Source organism: Schistocerca serialis, chromosome 2 (assembly GCF_023864345.2).
Source record: "Schistocerca serialis cubense isolate TAMUIC-IGC-003099 chromosome 2, iqSchSeri2.2, whole genome shotgun sequence".
NCBI lineage: Eukaryota > Metazoa > Arthropoda > Insecta > Orthoptera > Acrididae > Schistocerca > Schistocerca serialis.
In genome coordinates, this window is record NC_064639.1 from 414934002 (window position 1) to 414955038 (window position 21037).

General features: G+C 39.7%; 1 protein-coding gene across 1 annotated transcript in view; it reads right to left on the reverse strand.

Annotated features, from left to right (window-relative positions):
• The window catches only part of LOC126457260 (regulating synaptic membrane exocytosis protein 2), a 1246504-nt gene that overhangs the window by 103933 nt on the left and 1121534 nt on the right, over nucleotides 1-21037 (reverse strand). Inside the window, exon 23 of the mRNA XM_050093425.1 lies at nucleotides 9891-10025. Coding sequence (XP_049949382.1) covers nucleotides 9891-10025 — 135 coding nt within the window. The remainder of the gene's footprint in view (nucleotides 1-9890; nucleotides 10026-21037) is intronic.

Below are 21037 nucleotides of genomic sequence, written 5' to 3' on the forward strand. Positions count from 1 at the left end.
GCAATAGCATTAAAGGACCCCTAACTATAAAGAGTATTAAGGATAAATATAGAACATGTACAAAGGCATAAAACACAGGAAAATTCAAAAGAGCCCACCTTCGAAAGGCAAGAGAAAACTAATTACAAGTTTGCCAATTATTCTCACTGTGACAGGGGTATGGATAGAGTTAAAGGGGTTTTTTGGACACAATAATAAGAAAATAAAAATGAATAAGCCCACTGACAGAGAAATATTCTCAGACAAAGGCACACAGATTCATATAAAAAGGCACACAGATTCATATAAAGTTCCTTAATGTATGAGGGACATCTTTGCAAAGCTATACAGGGTGCCCATAAAGTAAGTATCCATTTTGCAGAAAATGTACATGTGGATTATTTCTGTTGCAGGTGCTGTGAATAGACATCACAATTCTGGAACATCATTTACGTGGCAAAACCTATGCTGAGGTCCTGAGGCTGTTTGAGAGAATGTATCAGAAAGATGCCCCTACAAGACTTGCCATTCAGAAGCTCGTCAACAAATTCTGGTGTGCAGGCTCTGTAGCTGATGAGAGACACACTGGGAGACCACCGGTCAGCCCACAATCTGTACAGTGTGTGAAGGAAGCTATCAAAAGAAGTCCAACGGCATCTACCGCCAGCTGAGTCATGAACTATCCATGCCAGAATCCACAGTGTGGAAAGTGCTTCACTACATGCTTAAAATGAAGGCATGTCATATCCAGGTGTTTCACCAGCTAGAGGATGAAGACCATGTGGCATGAGCAGCTATGTGTCCTGATGTGTTGGAGGCTGTAGCCGAGGAGGACCTGATGAATCATGTTATGTTCATCAACAAACGCAACTGCCGGATCTGGGCAGAGGAGCAACCTCATGAATGCACTGAGTGGCAAAGGGACTCTCCCAAAGTCAATGTGTAGCTTGGTCTCATGAAAGATGGGATCTATGGGCCGTTTGTGTTTGCTGAAAAGGTAATTGCTCAGGTAATTACCTGAGCAACCTACCTGGACATACTGCAGCTGTTCTTGGAGCCACAGTTGGAACAGGATGGTATCCTTGCCTCTGTCATGTACCAACAAGATGAGGCACCACCCCACTATGCAAACATTGTCTAGGACTACCTGAATGAGATCTTCCCTAACAGGTGGATAGGAAGAGTTGCAGGTCGCATGTGGTCTGCTCGCTCCCTCAACTTCACTTCTCTGGACTTTTTTGGTGGGGTTTCATCAAGAGCAGAGTTTACGCTACCAGTGTGACACATTTGAATAAAATGAAATGGCAAATATGAGAGGTATGCTTGCTAATAACCCCTCAAATGTTACAGCGCGTGTTCCACGCAACCACATGGTGACAGGAACAGTGTGTTGCCAATGAAGGTGGACATGTTGAACAGTATTAGCTACTCTCTCTAAATATAATGTTTATTTTGTTATAGCACATCTGGAAAATGAAAATGGATACTTACTTTATGGGCACCCTGTATATGCACTGGGCCTGAAGGCATTTTTAAGTTAAGTCTGTTCCAAGATTTTGAGAGTGGAAACCGTGTCAATCAGAACTGCAATAATGTAATGGTGCAATGATGTGTTGTGAATAAGAAGATGGACAATGAAGAAGGGCAATTAACAATGATTGCTGGTAACTTTAATATATAACTGCCATACATATTGCTCATCTGAGTGAGATTTTTGTAGGTTTATTTGGTTATACTGCACCATGACTATTGTCATATAATTAGAAGGTGCAGTATGTGCATACCAAGTAAATGAGACTTAATTACTTAATTACGACAAGGACTGGCCATAACTAACTCAGTGAGGTGGGTCTGACGTTTATTGAAGTAAGAACGACGTTTATTGAAGTAAGAACTGTGAAACCAAATATGTGTGTGTGTGTGTGTGTGTACCACATAACTGGATACCAATATTGCTATACACACCCACATTTTCAGCCAATTATCCCTGTTATCAAGGAACTACAAGCTGATTTATGACCAGGTATGTCACAAAGTGTTTTATAGTTGTACACAACAAACCAAGCTGACCACGTGAGTCTCTGAATAATAATTGCTGTAACTAAGAAGTTACACTCAATGTATGTGCCATTCTCTATGATGTGGGTTAATTGTCTTGCAGTAATAAAAAAGTAAACTGAAGTTACAAAAATGGTAATGTTTTGCCTAGACAACAAAACATTCCAAGAGACTCATTTAGTTTAGATTGGTGGAAGGGAGATATATATTATTGAAAAGATTTGTTTCATAGTATGTTAGTGGGCTTGGAGTGTGCATTAGTTAAGTATGAATAAGCTGAAGCCAAGTTTGGTTATGAAATCATTATCAATGAATTAAGATCACAGGACTGATGTGAAAGGAAGACAGATATGACATTCTAACTTGAGAAAGATTTCAAATAACTTCCGGGAATTCAGCCAGGTAACACTTTCAGCGACCGCCGATATTTCGGCGGGAGAACACCCCGCCATTTTCAAGGCAAACATAAATTACACTAAATCAGCAAAATAGTAATGTAAGGCTAAATATAGGAAGAAAATTAACACAAAATAATGAATAATACATTCTGCTAGAGTAATATTATTACACATGAATACTTAACATATTCTCATTAAGATACCACTGTAACCTAATACAATCTTATGTAGTTCTGAATTCTGCTGCAGTGCGGTGTTAACAGCAAGTTAATTCTGATGGGTAGACAGAGACTGCAGAAGAGCAAAGAACCTGTGAATTAGATCATTGAAAGAACCAAAATAAAGTGTTAGATCTTAGTTAATTATGCATGTGGAATATAGATGAACCCATGAGTTCTGCAGCAAGATGTGAAGTGAAAGAGAATCATAAGCTCGAAATAGGGGAGAGAGTGTGCCAGATATGATATGCGAGTTGGGTTGGAAGTCATTAAAGCAAAGACGTTTTTTGTCACGGCGATATCTATTTACGAAATTCCAGTCACCAACTTTCTGTTCCGAATGCGAAAATATTTTGTTGAGCCCGACCTACATAGGTAGGAATGGTCATCAAAATAAAATAAGAGAAATCAGAGCTTGAACAGAAAGGTTTAGGTGTTCGTTTTTCCCGCGCACTGTTCGCGAGTGGAATGGTAGAGAGATAGTATGATTGTGGTTCGATGAACCTTCTGCCAAGCACTTAAATCTGAATTGCAGAGTAATCAAGTAGAAGTAGAAGTAGAAGTAATAAATTGCTAAAGACATAGAAAAGAAATTATAAAACTGTAAGTGCAGCATATACATACACTGGGTTATACACACATGGAGATCCAGTGTGGGCTGCGATCACCATAAGTCAGCAAAACTTGATAGACATGCTACTGCATTAATGCAGAACTGTTTGACACTGGAAAGACAGTGAGTTCCAGTTGTGTACACGGGATGCACATTGGCACCTGACAAATCTGTGCAATGTTTATATGAAGGTATGACATTCACAATGTCATTTGGCAAGCTATAACATGAGTGAACATTATGGCTGTTGAGAAGAGAGACTGTGCGCTGTTAGTGAAACTATTTTATGTGAACAATAGCAATTACAGCGCTCCACTGTGAAAATATCACTGAGTGAAAGGTCTGAGGAGAGGCCCAATGTCGTTAAATGGTTTAAATAAGATGATAATGAAATTCAAAATCAAGGATGAGTTTGGTGTGGCACATGGAAGAGGAAGGCATCTTATATCAGTAGGCGTTATTGAGGAGAGTGCTGTTGCTGTAACTGACCATGCAGCATGTGCCCTGGTAGCTTGTTCAGTGCCACGAGAATTGCCAATGCCATGGTCAGCAGTACAGAAAATTCTGTGGTCTCTTTTCTGTGGTCTATTTTCCACTGGTACCTGTATAAGATCCAGAGTATAAGACCCAGACAGTGCAGCCAATGAAACTCTACGATCTGCATGAACATTTTGAATTTGTTCTTTGGTTTCTGGCATGGGTCATCGTTGATGACATGTGGCCAGGCAGTATTATATAATCTGACATGGCACATTTTACACTACAGGAAGAACTGTCGAATTTGGGGTATAGTTGTATATGTTGTGCGTAAAGAGCCATTGCACTAGCTGTATGTGACTGTGTGGTATGGACGCACAAACACAATTATTCTTGATCTATTCTTCCTTGAAGAGTATACATCAGAGGGCCAGTCAGGTGTACTGCGACATCTACATTTTATTGAGACCTAATTGTATAGCAAGTGATTTCTGTTTTTGAAGAGTGCAACTGTGTGTAAACCATGGTTTTCATATAAGATGGGGCAACACCTCATGTCGCTTGCCCAGTGAAAGATCTTCTTAATGCAAGCTTCCAAAAATGTGTTGTCTCCAGAGCTTTTCCAGATGCATGACTGCAAGATCACTTTTTCTGAATCCTTGTGAATTTTGGCTCTGGTGATATCTAAAAGAATGTGTTTACCAGGACATGTTCAGTGTGTACCTGATCTGAAGGCCAGTATACAGGAACAGGGACAGGAACATGTTGCTCAGATTCCACTGAAACTGCTGTGAGCAACCAATGATCACTTCATTTTATAGATGCAGCACCTTGTCGACGTCTCCAGTGCTCATACTGAACTAATTGTGTGAGCAGCATTTAATAATAAAATCAACATCATGCTTTACTCACTTGTTTGCCCTCTTCTGCTCATGTCCCATTACTAATTCATTACATACAGAAACATTTCTAAATGTCTTTCTTACATTCGCAGTGCCAGATTTACACCTTGTGGCCAAAACTGGAACTAATTTTCTTCCCAGCGTAAATCAATTCTGCATTAACACATTGTAATATCCACTAAGTTTTGCTGCCATATGATAATTACAGTCAAAACTGCACCTCTGTGAGTACCTGCACTTTAATTATAACAAGCCGGTATATTAGTGCTCAATATACTACTAAAGAACACAGATAAAAATGTCTAAAGAAAGAATCAGAAAAATGACTAGTCATGACAAGTGATATATAAAAGCAAGCTAATGCATTAAAATGGGTGATTAACTGTAAATTAGACACTGGTGTGCCCAATACATAAAGGTCAAATTTTCAGCTCTTGGTAGGCCAGCTGCTGTAATATGTAATAAATCTAGATGCTACCACAAGTGTAGTTTAAATATTTAGTTTACTGTGATCATACAGTGGGAGTAAAACAAGAATGACAATAGGCTCCATGGTATTGAATACAAATATGAATGTGTTGCAATTAAAAGCAACCAGTCAGTGTGTTGAAATGTTAGGAAAGACTGAAGATACAACAAATGTGAATGTTTTCAAAAAAGTGCATTAACTCTGAGTAGAATGAAAATATATCATGCCGAAAAGCTATTATGTTAACAGTTAATTATAAACACAATGACTCAGTTACGAGTGGGATGTATGATCTGACATAACTGAAAAGACAACAAGTTACAATAGATATAATACCCTGAATCATTGTGCTAAAGGGGGAGTAATGTAGTGTAGCCATACAGAAACCATGGAACTTAATTCGTGCAACAACAATTCATGACAGAAGTTTTGAAGCAGTGAATGCCAATAAGCAATGATTTCATAAATCATGTTATAACGGGAGGGATAAAATAGTTTGTTTGCATGATTTTTTTTTTTTTTTTATTAATGTATGGCGTGGCAAGTAATGCATAGTGGATAACAGTCTTCAGCCACTGCAGCAATACCGAAAGTAACTGGCATTGTCAGCAACCTTCGCCTAATAGTCAAAGGCCGATGAAGGCATAAAAGATTGTACTTTACTTGCTGAGCCAGCAGAGGAAAAAACACCCATCCATTCACCCAACAACTCCCCCCCCCCCTCCCCTGCCCCCCTCCACACACACACACACACACACACACACACACACACACACACACACACACACACACACACACACAGCAAGAGAGAGAGAGAGAGAGAGAGAGAGAGAGAGAGAGAGAGAGAGAGAGAGAGAGAGAGAGAGTAAGTTTGAGAATAAAATGTGATGTATTATATCTTAAATTATATAAAAAAGTGTGAGTATTGTAAAAGGCTTACACATCAACTGTATAATTGAATACAATTGGTTCCATCATTCTTCCAGGTGCATGTAAAATGTTAGAACAGTGATTCTGGATATGAATTCTTAATTAATTACTGGGTTGGTTTTTCATGTTGGTATTCTGGATACTATGTGTTTATTTCTCAACTTTCATTTTTTATTTGTAATTCACTGTTTCTATTTGAGTTTATATATTGTCATTTGGACATAGTAACTGGAGCTGTGAATGCTAGAAAATGGAGTGCAAAGTTGAGAATTGGAACATTTCTGACATATTCTTATGTTTGAGTTCAATAGAAGGTTGACAAGAGTGGAGGCAGCCAAAAACATATGCTCCATGTATGGGGATAATGTCACTGGACACAGAATGATAAGCAAATGGTTTTCTGTTTTTTAAAGGAGGATTATTTTGACATGGTTTCCTGTTTTTTTAAGGAGGATTGTTTTGACATTAGTGAATCTCCATGTTCAGGAAGACCTTTGATGAAAATTGTTTACATGCATTAATCCACAATGACTGTCAGTGTACTCGAGAACTGGCACATGTGATGAACTGTGATCATTCTATCAGCACGTACCATTTTCAAAAATTGGGTGTATGTGTACCCCATGCTGTAAGCCTAAATCACAAAAATCAGTGGGTGACCACATGTGCATCTCTACTTGGTCAACATCTACTAGCTAGTGAACAGCACCTACCTTTCCTATTCTGTAACATTACTGTTGATGAGAAATTGTGTCTTTATGCTAACATAAGAGAAAGAAAGGAATGGTTGAGACCAAACAAAGCAGCAACTCCCCATACAAAGACCTGTGCACATCCACAAAAGAATTCTGTAATTTCCTTGTCATGTAACGGTTGACAGCTAAAACACATTTACTAATACAGACCGTTGATATATATGTCAATCGCCTCAGTTCTCAGTACATAATTACACAGATAATTCTGAGAAAGTACAGTTTAATGGAAATTAGTGGTGTAAGTGTTTTGTCTATAGAGATATATTCAGCAGATTATTAGCATATTTTTAAGATGTGAAAGGCCATATATAGAACTACCTTCAATAGTAAACTATGGATGTAGGTTGTATTACTAGGTACTATGGAACATGTGGTACTATCACCTATCTCCAAATGTGGAGGCAGCTAAGTATTACCATAAAACATGTCAATACCTTTCCTATTAGATTTCTGAAAAATTATTGGATAATAGGTTGCAACTGAATATACAACCAGGAAATGTACAGTAATTTATATGTGGCATTTTCATTTAACTTCTGCAATTGAAATCCTGCAGTGAAATTTTCCATGTGTTGCAATAATGAAATTCTGAAGGAACGAAATGGAAAAAATTATTAGACAAGTCAGGAAACTATGCTGTTAAATGATATTAATCTTGCAAGACTGAGCAGCAGAATATAGAGGCTTATTTTAAGTTATTCTTACACTAACTTTAGAATGGGGAAACTTCAGATGTGGCATCCATCAAGTACCAACTATTGCCACCATATTCTACTTAAGACATATAAATGAGGCGCTGTAAACTTAGAATGATCTGACAAAACTATAATATTGGCTTTTGATATGAGAGGCCTGCAAGCAGATAAGTCCTAAATACAAGTACATCAATGCCAGAAAACATTCACTGATGACTTATAGTATTTGTCTTAATTTCACTGACATATTATGTGGATGAACATCCAAAATGAAAAAGAAAGGAGGAATGAGTTTCAGGGTGCTCGACACTGAGGTTATCAGCAAAGATGAAAAAGGTAACAGTGAAATGTAAGTGTAACATTTCTATGGTAATGAAATTTCTAGACATAAAATTCAATACAGTTGGTTAATAGGCACCATAACTCTTGGTTTAGCTATTCAACATTTCTTTAAGATATTTATCAGAGTTATCCTCTTTTTAGATCTCAGCAAATTCATGATGCAGCCTAAAAATTTTTGTAGTAAGTAAAGAAAGCATGCAATAATATCATCTTATATAGATGTTAAAAATAATATAAAAGCACATTAATAATAAAGCAGACAATAAAAAATCCAGGATGGAATGTAACAATATTATGAAAAGGAAAACTGCTAATCACCATATGGCAGTGGCTTCAGCTGCCAGAGGCTGTGTGTGTGTGTGTGTGTGTGTGTGTGTGTGTGTGTGTGTGTGTGTTTTGTCCATTCTCGACAAAGGCCTTGTTGGCCAAAAGTTTATATTGTGATGGTCTTTCTGGTGTGCCTATCTGCAGCTCAGCATCTCCACTATATGGAGAATACCAAGTTTCCTTTTCATAATATTAATAATGAAATCAGCTTCATGTAGTGTGTTAACTGGACAGTAAAGGCCACAAGAGTTTGATTAAGGTAAATTTTAAAAAACGTGTATGTTCCAGCACAATTTCCTGAGAAGCTGCTAAAATAAGCAACTTTCTATGCAGAGCAATGATTTATAAAGTTCTCTTTTCTCATATTACACAGACTCATCTGAGTCTCTAAATATTTAATGATGAGGAAGTTTATTGCCACAGTCATTAAGAGCAAATTAAATTGATCCTTTAAAAAGCTAGACCCTACTCTCTTATCATTTTGCATAATCATTAAGTAAATTACCAGGCTGGCACAGAAAGATGAAGATTTACTCACATGCTACTATTTTAATATTAAAGTACATGAATTAAAAATTACTGCTCACTGCAGTAGTGCCAAACTAAATTTAGTTGTTCACTATTCCTATCTAAGTTTTTTAATAAGATGACAAAAAATGAAAAATCAGAGATGATATGAATTAAGTTAGATTGCTGTTTACCACACAGAGGAAGCATTGAGTGGCAGATGGGCACAGATAACAGTGCATTTAAAAGTACACTAAGATAATGGATAAAATCGTTCTTCAGATTTAGAAAAAACACCCACTCATTCATACACACAATATAGCCACTGTCATCTTCAGTTTCAGTGCACAGAGATGAAAGTGGCATGTTCATTGAGTTATGTGGGTATGAATGTGTGTGTGTGTGTTTTTCCAAATCTAATGAAGGACTTATCCTGCTTTTAAGTGCCTATCTGCTGCTCATTGACTCCTGTATGTGGTGAGTAGCAAACTATCGTAACTCAAACCATCATTTCTAACAAGATATGTGCTTCATTTAAAATTAGTATTCTTCTGGCTCAAGCTAGTTTCTCTCCCAGTATTCCAGGAATTTAAATACATGGGTAAAAGGAGAAATCTTTTAGGAAAGATAGGTTTAAAATAAATGAAATAGTTTTGGAAGTATGAGTCCCAGAATTGTTAAAAATGAGATAGCTATCAAAATTAGTTGAAAAAAATGGTATTCATTCACCATCATTGATGGAATTTTCCCCAAAACAGTTTTTCATAAAATCGGTTTCATAAGAGGAAATTTCTATTTCTTACTCCTCAAAGCCAAATCAGTGGACTGAATGATATTTAAAAGCAATTATTTATTTTAAAAAATTCATACTTTTCAGTTTACACGTAAATATATGAGATCAGTTTATATATTTATAGTACTGGCACAATGAAATTTTGGAAAGTGGTGATTGTTAATACCTACTGTTTTCAAAAATCAGTTAGCTGCTGTATCACCATCAACTCATCATCTGCATCAACACCAGGCTTTAACTTTTTTCTTTTCTTTTCTGTTTGATGTGTGAACTGGGGCATCATTGGGCAGTCAGGCAGTACAGAAGTGCAGTCAGGAAATGCTCAGTGGGGAAAGGGTCTCTCCTCTAGAGGCTAGTGACTAGTGAGGGAATCTAGGCTAGCTAGGGAGCTGCGTCGAGACAGGCCGAGCGAAGGGGGCCCACTAACCAATGATGTGGTTCCAAACAACTTGTACCAGCCAATCACAATGTTGGACAGATTCAGGTCATCCAACATTATCTGAGCAACGCCCATGAAAACTTTCTTGCCCTCGATTCTCCCGTAGTCACCCCACACAGTCACCTGAAAAATATAAATAAAAGAAATTTTTTTACTCAGTGACATTAATTGTGGATTAGTATTATTTACTGAGGAATCTACCTTATCAAATAAAAATTTAAGGATAATGTGATTCATAAGAAAACTAACAGCAGTGTAGCAAAAATGATGACATAATTAAATGGTGAACAACGAGTTTCTGTAAGTGGAGTCATATTTAAGTAGTTGCAGTTGCAAATTAGATGCATAAAGAAGTCTTTGTATCAAAGTGTAATGGATAGTCAAATCACTCATTGTCTTGGGAGACTATATGCAGACAACATATATATATATATATATATATATATATATATATATATATATATATATATATATATATATATATATATATATATATACACTCCTGGAAATTGAAATAAGAACACTGTGAATTCATTGTCCCAGGAAGGGGAAACTTTATTGACACATTCCTGGGGTCAGATACATCACATGATCACACTGACAGAACCACAGGCACATAGACACAGGCAACAGAGCATGCACAATGTCGGCACTAGTACAGTGTATATCCACCTTTCGCAGCAATGCAGGCTGCTATTCTCCCATGGAGACGATCGTAGAGATGCTGGATGTAGTCCTGTGGAACGGCTTGCCATGCCATTTCCACCTGGCGCCTCAGTTGGACCAGCGTTCGTGCTGGACGTGCAGACCGCGTGAGACGACGCTTCATCCAGTCCCAAACATGCTCAATGGGGGACAGATCCGGAGATCTTGCTGGCCAGGGTAGTTGACTTACACCTTCTAGAGCACGTTGGGTGGCACGGAATACATGCGGACTTGCATTGGCCTGTTGGAACGGCAAGTTCCCTTGCCGGTCTAGGAATGGTAGAACGATGGGTTCGATGACGGTTTGGATGTACCGTGCACTATTCAGTGTCCCCTCGACAATCACCAGTGGTGTACGGCCAGTGTAGGAGATCGATCCCCACACCATGATGCCGGGTGTTGGCCCTGTGTGCCTCGGTCGTATGCAGTCCTGATTGTGGCGCTCACCTGCACGGCGCCAAACACGCATACGACCATCATTGGCACCAAGGCAGAAGCGACTCTCATCGCTGAAGACGACACGTCTCCATTCGTCCCTCCATTCACGCCTGTCGCGACACCACTGGAGGCGGGCTGCACGATGTTGGGGCGTGAGCGGAAGACGGCCTAACGGTGTGCGGGACCGTAGCCCAGCTTCATGGAGACGGTTGCGAATGGTCCTCGCCGATACCCCAGGAGCAACAGTGTCCCTAATTTGCTGGGAAGTGGCGGTGCGGTCCCCTACGGCACTGCGTAGGATCCTACGGATTTGGCGTGCATCTGTGCGTCGCTGCGGTCCGGTCCCAGGTCGACGGGCACGTGCACCTTCCGCCGACCACTGGCGACAACATCGATGTACTGTGGAGACCTCACGCCCCACGTGTTGAGCAATTCGACAGTACGTCCACCCAGCCTCCCGCATGCCCACTATACGTCCTCGCTCAAAGTCCGTCAACTGCACATACGGTTCACGTCCACGCTGTCGCGGCATGCTACCAGTGTTAAAGACTGCGATGGAGCTCCTTATGCCAAACTGGCGCAGCTAGCGCCATTCGACGGCCAACACCACGGTCCCTGGTGTGTCCGCTGTGCCGTGCGTGTGATCATTGCTTGTACAGCCTTCTCGCAGTGTCCGGAGCAAGTATGGTGGGTCTGACACACCAGTGTCAATGTGTTTTTTTTTCCATTTCCAGGAGTGTATAATGTAAAATTAGATTAACACCTGAATTTTATTTACAGACTAAACCATCTGTTCCTCTTTTGTTTATGTACTTTTCTTTATCTTGTGCCACATAACAGGCTTAATAACACTGATATATAAATGGTGCAGATCATTATTATTAAGGACCGTGTTTTCACACATGCAGGTGATATCATTCTGTACCCTGCAATGCTAACATGTCCATAACTCTAGTCAGCATAGGATGGCCAAGATCCGCAAATTTCCATGACAGCATTGGTGTAATTTCATGCTGTTTGTAATACGTCAAAGAAAATATTGTATGGGTATCATAGAAGAACAGAAAGGAGTCTTCACAGAGTGCAGTTTGTGCAGCTGTTTGTGGAAATGATTGTGATTGCATTTGAATCTAGGTAACGTGCGTGGATGGGATTTCATGGACTGAGGAACCATTGGGTGCATTTGGGAGAGGGTTTCCAGGAAGTTCAGAAACAACTGTTTACTGGCAGTATTCCCACAAAAGAAGGTGGTCCCACAGTTCACTAAAAGACATATCACATTAAATTTTTATTGACGTATGAGAAACTACATTCTCTTTCACATTGTGGGAATTTTCACTGAGACAGTACACAAAGTTTTTAAGTTTCCTCTGCAGACAAAACAGTGAAATCAATTACATGTTTAATGCCACTGCAAAATTTTAAATAACATTCAAAACATTGACTATGGCTACTGTGATGTCTTCAATAACACTATGATGTATGAGGTGAAATCCAAAATTTTCGGGACTGGTACTGCCATCTGGAAAGTACGAGTAGTATATCTTTGCACCGCTAGGTGGTGAGATCTGCATATCTGATGAGTCAGAGTGCAGAGTGGCATTCAGCTGGGAGGATGTGTTGTATGTCCACAGCAATTTCCGTAATACTCTGTGTTTGGTGTGTGGTGATTTTACAATGGATCCATGAATAGAACAGTGCATGTTTATCAAATTCTGTGTGAATATTAGGAAAAGTGCTACGGAGACCCTTGCAATGATTCAACAAGTGTTTCGGGGATAGAACATGAGCCGTACGTGTGTGTTTAAGTGGAAGAGCCTGGACTCTCCAAGGCCCAAAAAAGAGAGACAGGTGAAGAGCAAAGTGAAGAGCATGATCATTGTTTTCTTTGATACCACAGGAACTTTGCACATAGAATTCGTCCCATCAAAGCAAACAATGAATTCCATGTACTACTGTGATGTTTTGCAATGGCTCTGTGAAAATGTGCGGAGATGACGGCCTGAACTTTGGCGTCAAGGGAACTGGCTGCTGCTTCACAACAACATGCCCTGTCACACGTCCTTGCTCACCAGGACCTTTTTGGCAAAAAACAACATGGTGGTTGTACCCCACCCACTGTACTCGCCAGATATGGCACCTTGCGACTTCGCGCTATTCCCAAAACTGAAACTCAAGTTGAAAGGCCGTCGGATCAACACTCTAGAGAGGATTTAAGAAGCATTGCTGGCAGTGATAAACACCCTCAAAGAACAGGATGCAGATGGGAACTACTTTGAGGGTGATGATGACCTTTAGTCCAAAGGTAAGGTTTTCAACAGATGGCAGTACCAGTCCCGAAAATTTTGGATAGCACTTCGTATGCTGGAAATGCTGGCAATACTTTCCTATCTTGAGATGCAAATGACACTTGACTTAAAGATGCACGCTGTGTCAGATGCTGTTGATACAAACTTTGTTAAGCAGTTAAATGTTCCAGAGATAACATTCACCATAGGTATTACAATGTAAAATGTATATAAAGGACATTATCAATGTATTGTTTGTAAATAAATATATATAACTGAAAGTTGGTCATTTACTGGTTTCTAATTATTGAATTGAAGAAATTTTCTGTGGAACAGCAGGAATATTCAAAGAGAAACAACTTAAATCTGCATTGATTAACAGTACTGCTATCAGAGACTCTATTTTATGTGTGTGGACTGTCAAAGAGTCTTTCTTGCAGGAGCATATAGAGAGCTGTTGCTCAATTCCAGAAGAATATGCGATCAAGCACTCAAGAGATCTGTACCTAGTAGAGCAGTTCATAATGGGAAGGACCCTCTATGGCTAACAGTTTATGTAAAGAAACTTCTAAAGAAAAAGTGACTATCACAGAACAAATACGAGACAAGAGTTTAACAGCCTGTTGATGATGAGGTCATTAGAAATGCAGCACACACTCAGATTAGGAAAGGATGTGGAAGAAAGCAGACATGGCCCTTTCAGAGAAACCTTTCTGATATTTGCCTGAAATGATTTAGGAAAACCACGAGAAACCAAAATCTGAATGGTCAGGTGGGGAACTGAACTGCCATATTTCTGAGCATGAGTCTAATGACTCGCTACTGAATAATCTCACTTGGTCTGGACGTCTCAGGACAGCAAAGCAAAAGCAGGAGTTCTAAATTCCATTTCCAGCTGTTCCTTAACAAAAAATGATCCAGGAATACTGTAGCACACTGCGGAGACGAGATATATAGACATTGATGTTTGTGGTGTCGCTCTTGTAATCACAATATACTGAAGCTCCCTTGCCGAAACTGTGCCCAGAAGCAGGAAGAAAGTAGAGGACAGACCTATCTACAAGACAATCCAGGAAACTATTGTCCAATATCACTGATATACTTCTGTTGGATAACTGTGGATCTAGTGCTGAGCATTAAAAAGTATCTTGAACAGAATAACAACCTAATATGAAACTTCCTGGCAGATTAAAACTGTGTGCTGGACCAAGACTTGAACTCAGGATCTTTACCTTTTGTGGGCAAGTGCTCTACCATATGAGCTACCCAAGCATGACTCATGCCCCATCCTCACAGCTTTATTTCCACCAGTATCTTGTCTCCTACCTTCCAAACTTCACAGAAGCTCTCCTGTGAGTCTCAGTCCAGCACACAGTTTTAATCTGCCAGGAAGTTTCATATCAGCGCAAACTATGCTGCATAGTGAATATCTCATTCTGGAGAATAACAACTTCCTGGTAACAAGCATAGATTTTGAAAATGCTGGCCATGTAAAATTGGAATTGCACGTTTCTTACATGACATCCTGAAAGACACAAATAAAGGCAAACAGCTAGATGCAGTATTTCTTTATTTACAAACAGGATTTGACTCAGTACTCAACACTTATTAATGAAAGTGTGGTCATATGGAATATCAAATGAAATTTGAGACTGGACCGAGGATGTCATGGTACAGTGGACATTCCTTGTGATCTTAAATTTAGAGCCATCAATAGATGTAGAAGTAATTTAGAGGAATTGTATTAGGGAGCATAGTATACATTTGTTAATGATCTGACTGAAAATATTAATAGCAGCAGCAGACTTTTTGCAGGTGATATACTGTAGTTATCTATAAGGAAGTATTATCAGAAGAAGGTACTTAAATATCTGATTGGAATCTGATATTATTTCAATGTGGTGCCAAGATTGGCAATTTACTTTAAACTACCAGAATTTAAAATTGTGAACTTCACAAAATGAAAAAACTGTAGTATCCCATAACCACAATATCAATGATCCATAAACAGAATTAGTCAAATAATAGAAATATTTTGGGACTTTAATTTGTGATGGCATGAAATAGAATGTTCATATAGACTCAGTCATAGATATAGAGAGCATAGACTTTGGTTTATTGGTAGAATACTGGAAAAATTTAGTCCGACTAGAAACGAGGTTGCTTACAAAACACTTGTGCGACCTATCCTAGAACACTGGTCACATGTGCAATACCCACAGCAAATAGGCCTAACAGGGAAGGCCTGTACAGAGTTTCCAGAAGCAATGTTAAGTAGGATGTCTAGGAATAAAATACAGCACATTACTTATCACACTTTTAGCATCTACAAATTTAAAATTAGACTACTTACAATGCAGAGAGAGGTATTCAAGCAGTCATACTTCTAGCATTCCATCTGAGAACAGAATGGCCAGAAACTCTAATATATGGTACAGTGGGAAGCACCCTCTGCCAAGCAATTCATAATAGTTTGCAAAGTATGAATGTAGATGTAGTGTATTTCACTCCCTTCTGTGTCAAAGTTAGATCTCTTGGGCTTCATGTGGACCATTATCGAATGAAAATGTGCATATTACACTAAATTGCAGTTTCACTCATCTTGTTGTTGTTGTTGTGATCTTCTGTCCAGAGACTGGTTTGATGCAGCTCTCCATGCTACTCTATCCTGTGCAAGCTTCTTCATCTCCCAGTACCTACTGCAATGTACATCCTTCTGAATCTGTTCAGTGTATTCATCTCTTGGTCTCCTTCTACGATATTTACCCTCCACACTGCCCTCCAATACTAAATTGGTGATCCCTCGATGCCTCAGAATAAGCCCTACCAACCTATCCCTTCTTCTAGTCAAGTGGTGCCAAAAATTTCTCTTCTCTCCAACTCTATTCAATACCTCCTCATTAGTTATGTGATCTACCCATCTAATCTTCAGCATTCTTCTGTAGCACCACATTTCGAAAGCTTCTATTCTCTTCTTGTCTAAACTATTTATCATCCACATTTCACTTGCATACATGGCTACACTCCATACAAATACTTTTAGAAATGACTTCCTGACACTTAAATCTATACTCAATGTTAACAAATTTCTCTTCTTCAGAAATGCTTTTCTTGCCATTGCCAGTCTACATTTTATACCCTCTCTACTTCAACCAGCATCAGTTATTTTGCTCCCCAAATAGCAAAACTCATTTACTACTTTAAGCGTCTCATTTCCTAATCTAGTTCCCACAGCATCACCTGATTTAATTCGACTACATTCCATTATCCTCATTTTGCTTTTGTTGATGTTCACCTTATATCCTCCTTTCAAGACATTGTCCATTCCATTCAGCTGCTCTTCCAGGTCCTTTGCTGTCTCTGACAGAATTACAATGTCATTGGCGAACCTCATTGTTCTTATTTCTTCTCCATGGATTTTAATTCCAACTCCAAACTTTCTTTTGTTTCCTTTACTGTTTGCTCAATATACAGATTGAATAACATTGGGGATAGGCTACAACCCTGTCTCACTCCCTTCCGATTCACTGCTTACCTTCATGCCCCTTGACTCTTATAACTGCCATCTGGTTTCTGTACAAATTGTAAATAGCCTTTCGCTCCCTGTATATTACCCCTGTCACATTCAGAATTTGAGAGAGAGTATTCCAGTCAACGTTGTCAAAAGCTTTCTCTAAGTCTACAAATGCTAGATATGTAGGTTTGCCTTTCCTTAATCTATTTTCTAAGATAAATCATAGGGTCAGTACTGCCTAACGTGTTACAACATTTCTATGGAATCCAAACTGATCTTCCCCAAGGTCAGCTTCTACCAGTTTTTCCATTCGTATGTAGAGAATTCGCATTAGTATTCTTGAGTCTGAGGGTATTTTACCTGTCTCATACATTTTGCTCACAAGATTGTAGAGTTTTGTTAGGCCTGGCTCTCCCAAGGCTGTCAGTAGTTCTAATGGAAGGTTGTCTACTCCCGGGGCCTTGTTTTGACTTAGGTCTTTCAGTACTCTGTCAAACTTTTCACGCAGTATCATATCTCCTATTTCATCTTCGTCTAAGTTCTCTTCCATTTCTATAATATTGTCCTCAAGAACATCACCCTTGTATAGACCCTCTATATACTCCCTCCACCTTTCTGCTTTCCTTTCTTTGCTTAGAACTGGGTTTCCATCTGAGCTCTTGATATTCATACAAGTGGTTCTCTTTTCTCCAAAGGTCTCTTTAATTTTCCTGTAGGCAGTGTCTATCTTATCCCTAGTGATATACGCCTCTACATCCTTACATTTGTTCTCTAGCCATCCCTGCTTAGCCATTTTACACTTCCTGTCGATCTCATTTTTGAGACATTTGTATTCCTTTTAGCCTGCTTCATTTACAGCATTTTTGTATTTTCTCCTTTCATTAATTAAATTCAGTATCTGTTCTGTTACACAAGGATTTCTATTAGCCCTCATCTTTTTTACCTACTTGATCCTTTCATGCCTTCACTATTTCATCTCTCAAAGCTACCCATTCTTCTTCTACTGTATTTCTTTTCTCCATTCTTGTCAATCGTTCCCTAATACTCTCCCTGAAACTCTCTACAACCTCTGGTTCTGTCAGTTTATCCAGGTCCCATCTCCTTAAATTCCCACCTTTTTGCGGTTTCTTCAGTTTTAATCTATAGTTCATAACCAATAGATTGTGGTCAGATTCCACATTCGCCCCTGGAAACGTCTTGCAATTTAAAACCTGATTCCTGAATCTCTGTCTTACCATTATATAATCTATCTGAGACCTTCCAGTATCTCCAGGCTTCTTCCATGTATACAACCTTCTTTTATGATTCTTGAACCAATGCTCTGTGCAAAATTCTACCAGGCGGCTTCCTCTTTCATTCCTTAGCCCCATTCCTTATTCACCTACTATGTTTCCTTCCCTTCCTTTTCCTACTGTTGAGTTCCAGTCATCCATGACTATTAAATTTTCGTCTCCCTTCACTATCTGAATAATTTCTTTTATCTCATCATACATTTCATTAATCTCTTCTTCATCTGCGGAGCTAGTTGGCGTATAAACTTGTACTATTTTGGTAGGTGTGGGCTTCGTATCTATCTTGGCCACAATAATGCGTTCACTATGCTGTCTGTAGTAGCTTACCTGCATTCCTATTTTCCTATTCATTATTAAACCTACTCCTGCATTACCGCTATTTGATTTTGTATTTATAACCCTGTATTTACCTGACCAGAAGTCTTGTTCCTCCTGCCACTGAACTTCACTAATTCCCACGATATCTAACTTTAACCTATCCATTTCCATTTTTAAATATTCAAACCTACCTGACCGATTAAGGGATCTGACATTCCACACTCCGATCTGTAGAACACCAGTTTTCATTCTTCTGATAACAACTTCCTCCTGAGTAGCCCCGCCTGGAGATCCAAATTGGGGACCATTTTACCTCCAGAATTTTTTCCCAAGAGGGAAAAATTATGGCTGTAGTTTCCCCTTGCTTTCAGCCGCCGTTCTCAGTACCAGCACAGCAAGGCCGTTTTGGTTAGTGTTACAAGGCCAGATCAGTCAATCGTCCAGACTGTTGCCCGTGCAACTACTGAAAAGGCTGCTGCCCCTCTTCAGGAACCACATGTTTGTCTGGCCTCTCAACAGATACCCCTCCGTTGTGGTTGCACCTACGGTACGGCTATATGTATCGCTGAGGCACACAAGCCTCCCCACCAATGGCAAGGTCCATGGTTCATCTTATAGAATGAAATTTCACTCTGCATCTGCAGTGGAGAGTGAACTGATATGAAACTTCCTAGCCGATTATGTGACCTTATTGTAATGTTTGTTCATCTATGATTTCGTCTGTATTTGGTGTTTTGGTGTCACTGAGTTTCAGTTCTTATTTAGTATACTTGTGCCATCACTGCTGAACAACCCTTTAAAATCTTGGGAACATCATTTGTGTATGAGGTTTGGCTAAAGAATAATTGGACCGATTTTTCAGCAGACAAGCAGTGCGAACCTCGAGAACAAATGCTACATGTTTGAGGCATTTTTGGGCTGCAGATACATAGTCTGACACAAATGAAGGGCAAGGCCCAACTGAGGGCTCAGCAGGTGAATGGGTAGTGGGTATGGAGAGGGAGATCCTCTCCATATCCACTACCCATTCACCTGCTGAGCCCTCAGTTGGGCCTTGCCCTTCATTTGTGTCAGACTATATGTCTGCAGCCCATTGAAAAAATGCCTTTTGTTTTGAAACAGTAATGGATAAATGTGAAATTTTTATTGAAACTTGGGAAGTCCACTACAGAGGTGCACTCTTTGTTGAAACAAATGTACAATAATAATCTCTTTCACATAATCAAGTTTTTGATTGATTTAATCAGTTCAAAGAAGAACAACATGAAACTGAAAATGAGTCATGCCCAGGACAACCCCTATCATCAACAACAGACAAAAACATTGAAAATATTGGAAATTTAATCTACACACATCAAAAAAAGTTTTGCATCACCCCAGTTCCCAGTTCCCAGAATTCCTGAAGATAGACGTTGACTGTGGGTATTGTATCACAGACAAAGTCCCTTTGACTGGTCAGAGATGTCACTAAACCTGCCCAAGGATGTAAACAACCATGCATGAGAAGTGCCTATTAGATGGAGGGGGTCCTACAGCCAGTCAGTTCCAGTCATACTATCAGGAAGGAGGTACATGGATCATGTTGTCTGTAGTTCAACTATGCCTAGATGGTCAATACCGCGGTTTGATCACATCTGCATTGTTACTTTGTGCCAAGAAGGGCTCTCAACAAGGGAAGTGTCCGGGCATCTCGGAGTGAACCAAAGCGATGTTGTTCGGACATGGAGGAGATACAGAGAGACAGTAACTGTCAATGGCATGCCTCGCTCAGGTTGCCCAAGGGCTATTACTGCAGTGGATGACTGCTACCTACGGATTATGGCTCGGAGGAAACTTGACAGCAACATGTTGAATAATGCTTTTCATGCAATCACAGGACATCGTGTTACGACTTAAACTGTGCGCAACAGTCAACATGATGCTCAATTTCACTCCCTATGTCCATGGCAAGGTCCATCTTTGCAACCATGACACCATGCAGCGCGGTAAAAATGGGCCCAACAACATGCCAAATGGACCGCTCAGGATTGGCATCATGTTCTCTTCACTGATGAGTGTCGCATATGCCTTCAACCAGACAATCATCAGAGACATGTTTGAAGGCAACCCAGTCAAACTGAACGCCCTAGACACACTGTCCAGAGAGTGCAGCAAGGTGGAGATTCCCAGATGTTTTGGGGTGGCAATATGTGGGGCAACGTATGCAGATGGTGGTCATGGAAGGCACCATAACGGCTGTACAATACGTGAATGCCAACCTCCGACCAATAGTGCAACCATATTTGCAGCATATTGGCGAGGGATCCATCTTCATGGATGACAGTTCGCATCCCCAGCGTGCACGTCTTGTGAATGACTTCCTTCAGGATAATGACATTGCTCGACTGGAGTGGCCAGCATGTTCTCCAGACATGAACTCTATTGAACATGCCTGGGATGGATTGAAAAGGGCTATTTATGGACAACGTGACCCTCTAACCACTCTGAAGGTTCTACACTGAATCATCATTGAGGAGTGGGAAAATCTGGACCAACATGCCTTGATTATCTTGAGGATAGTATGCGACGACGAATACAGGC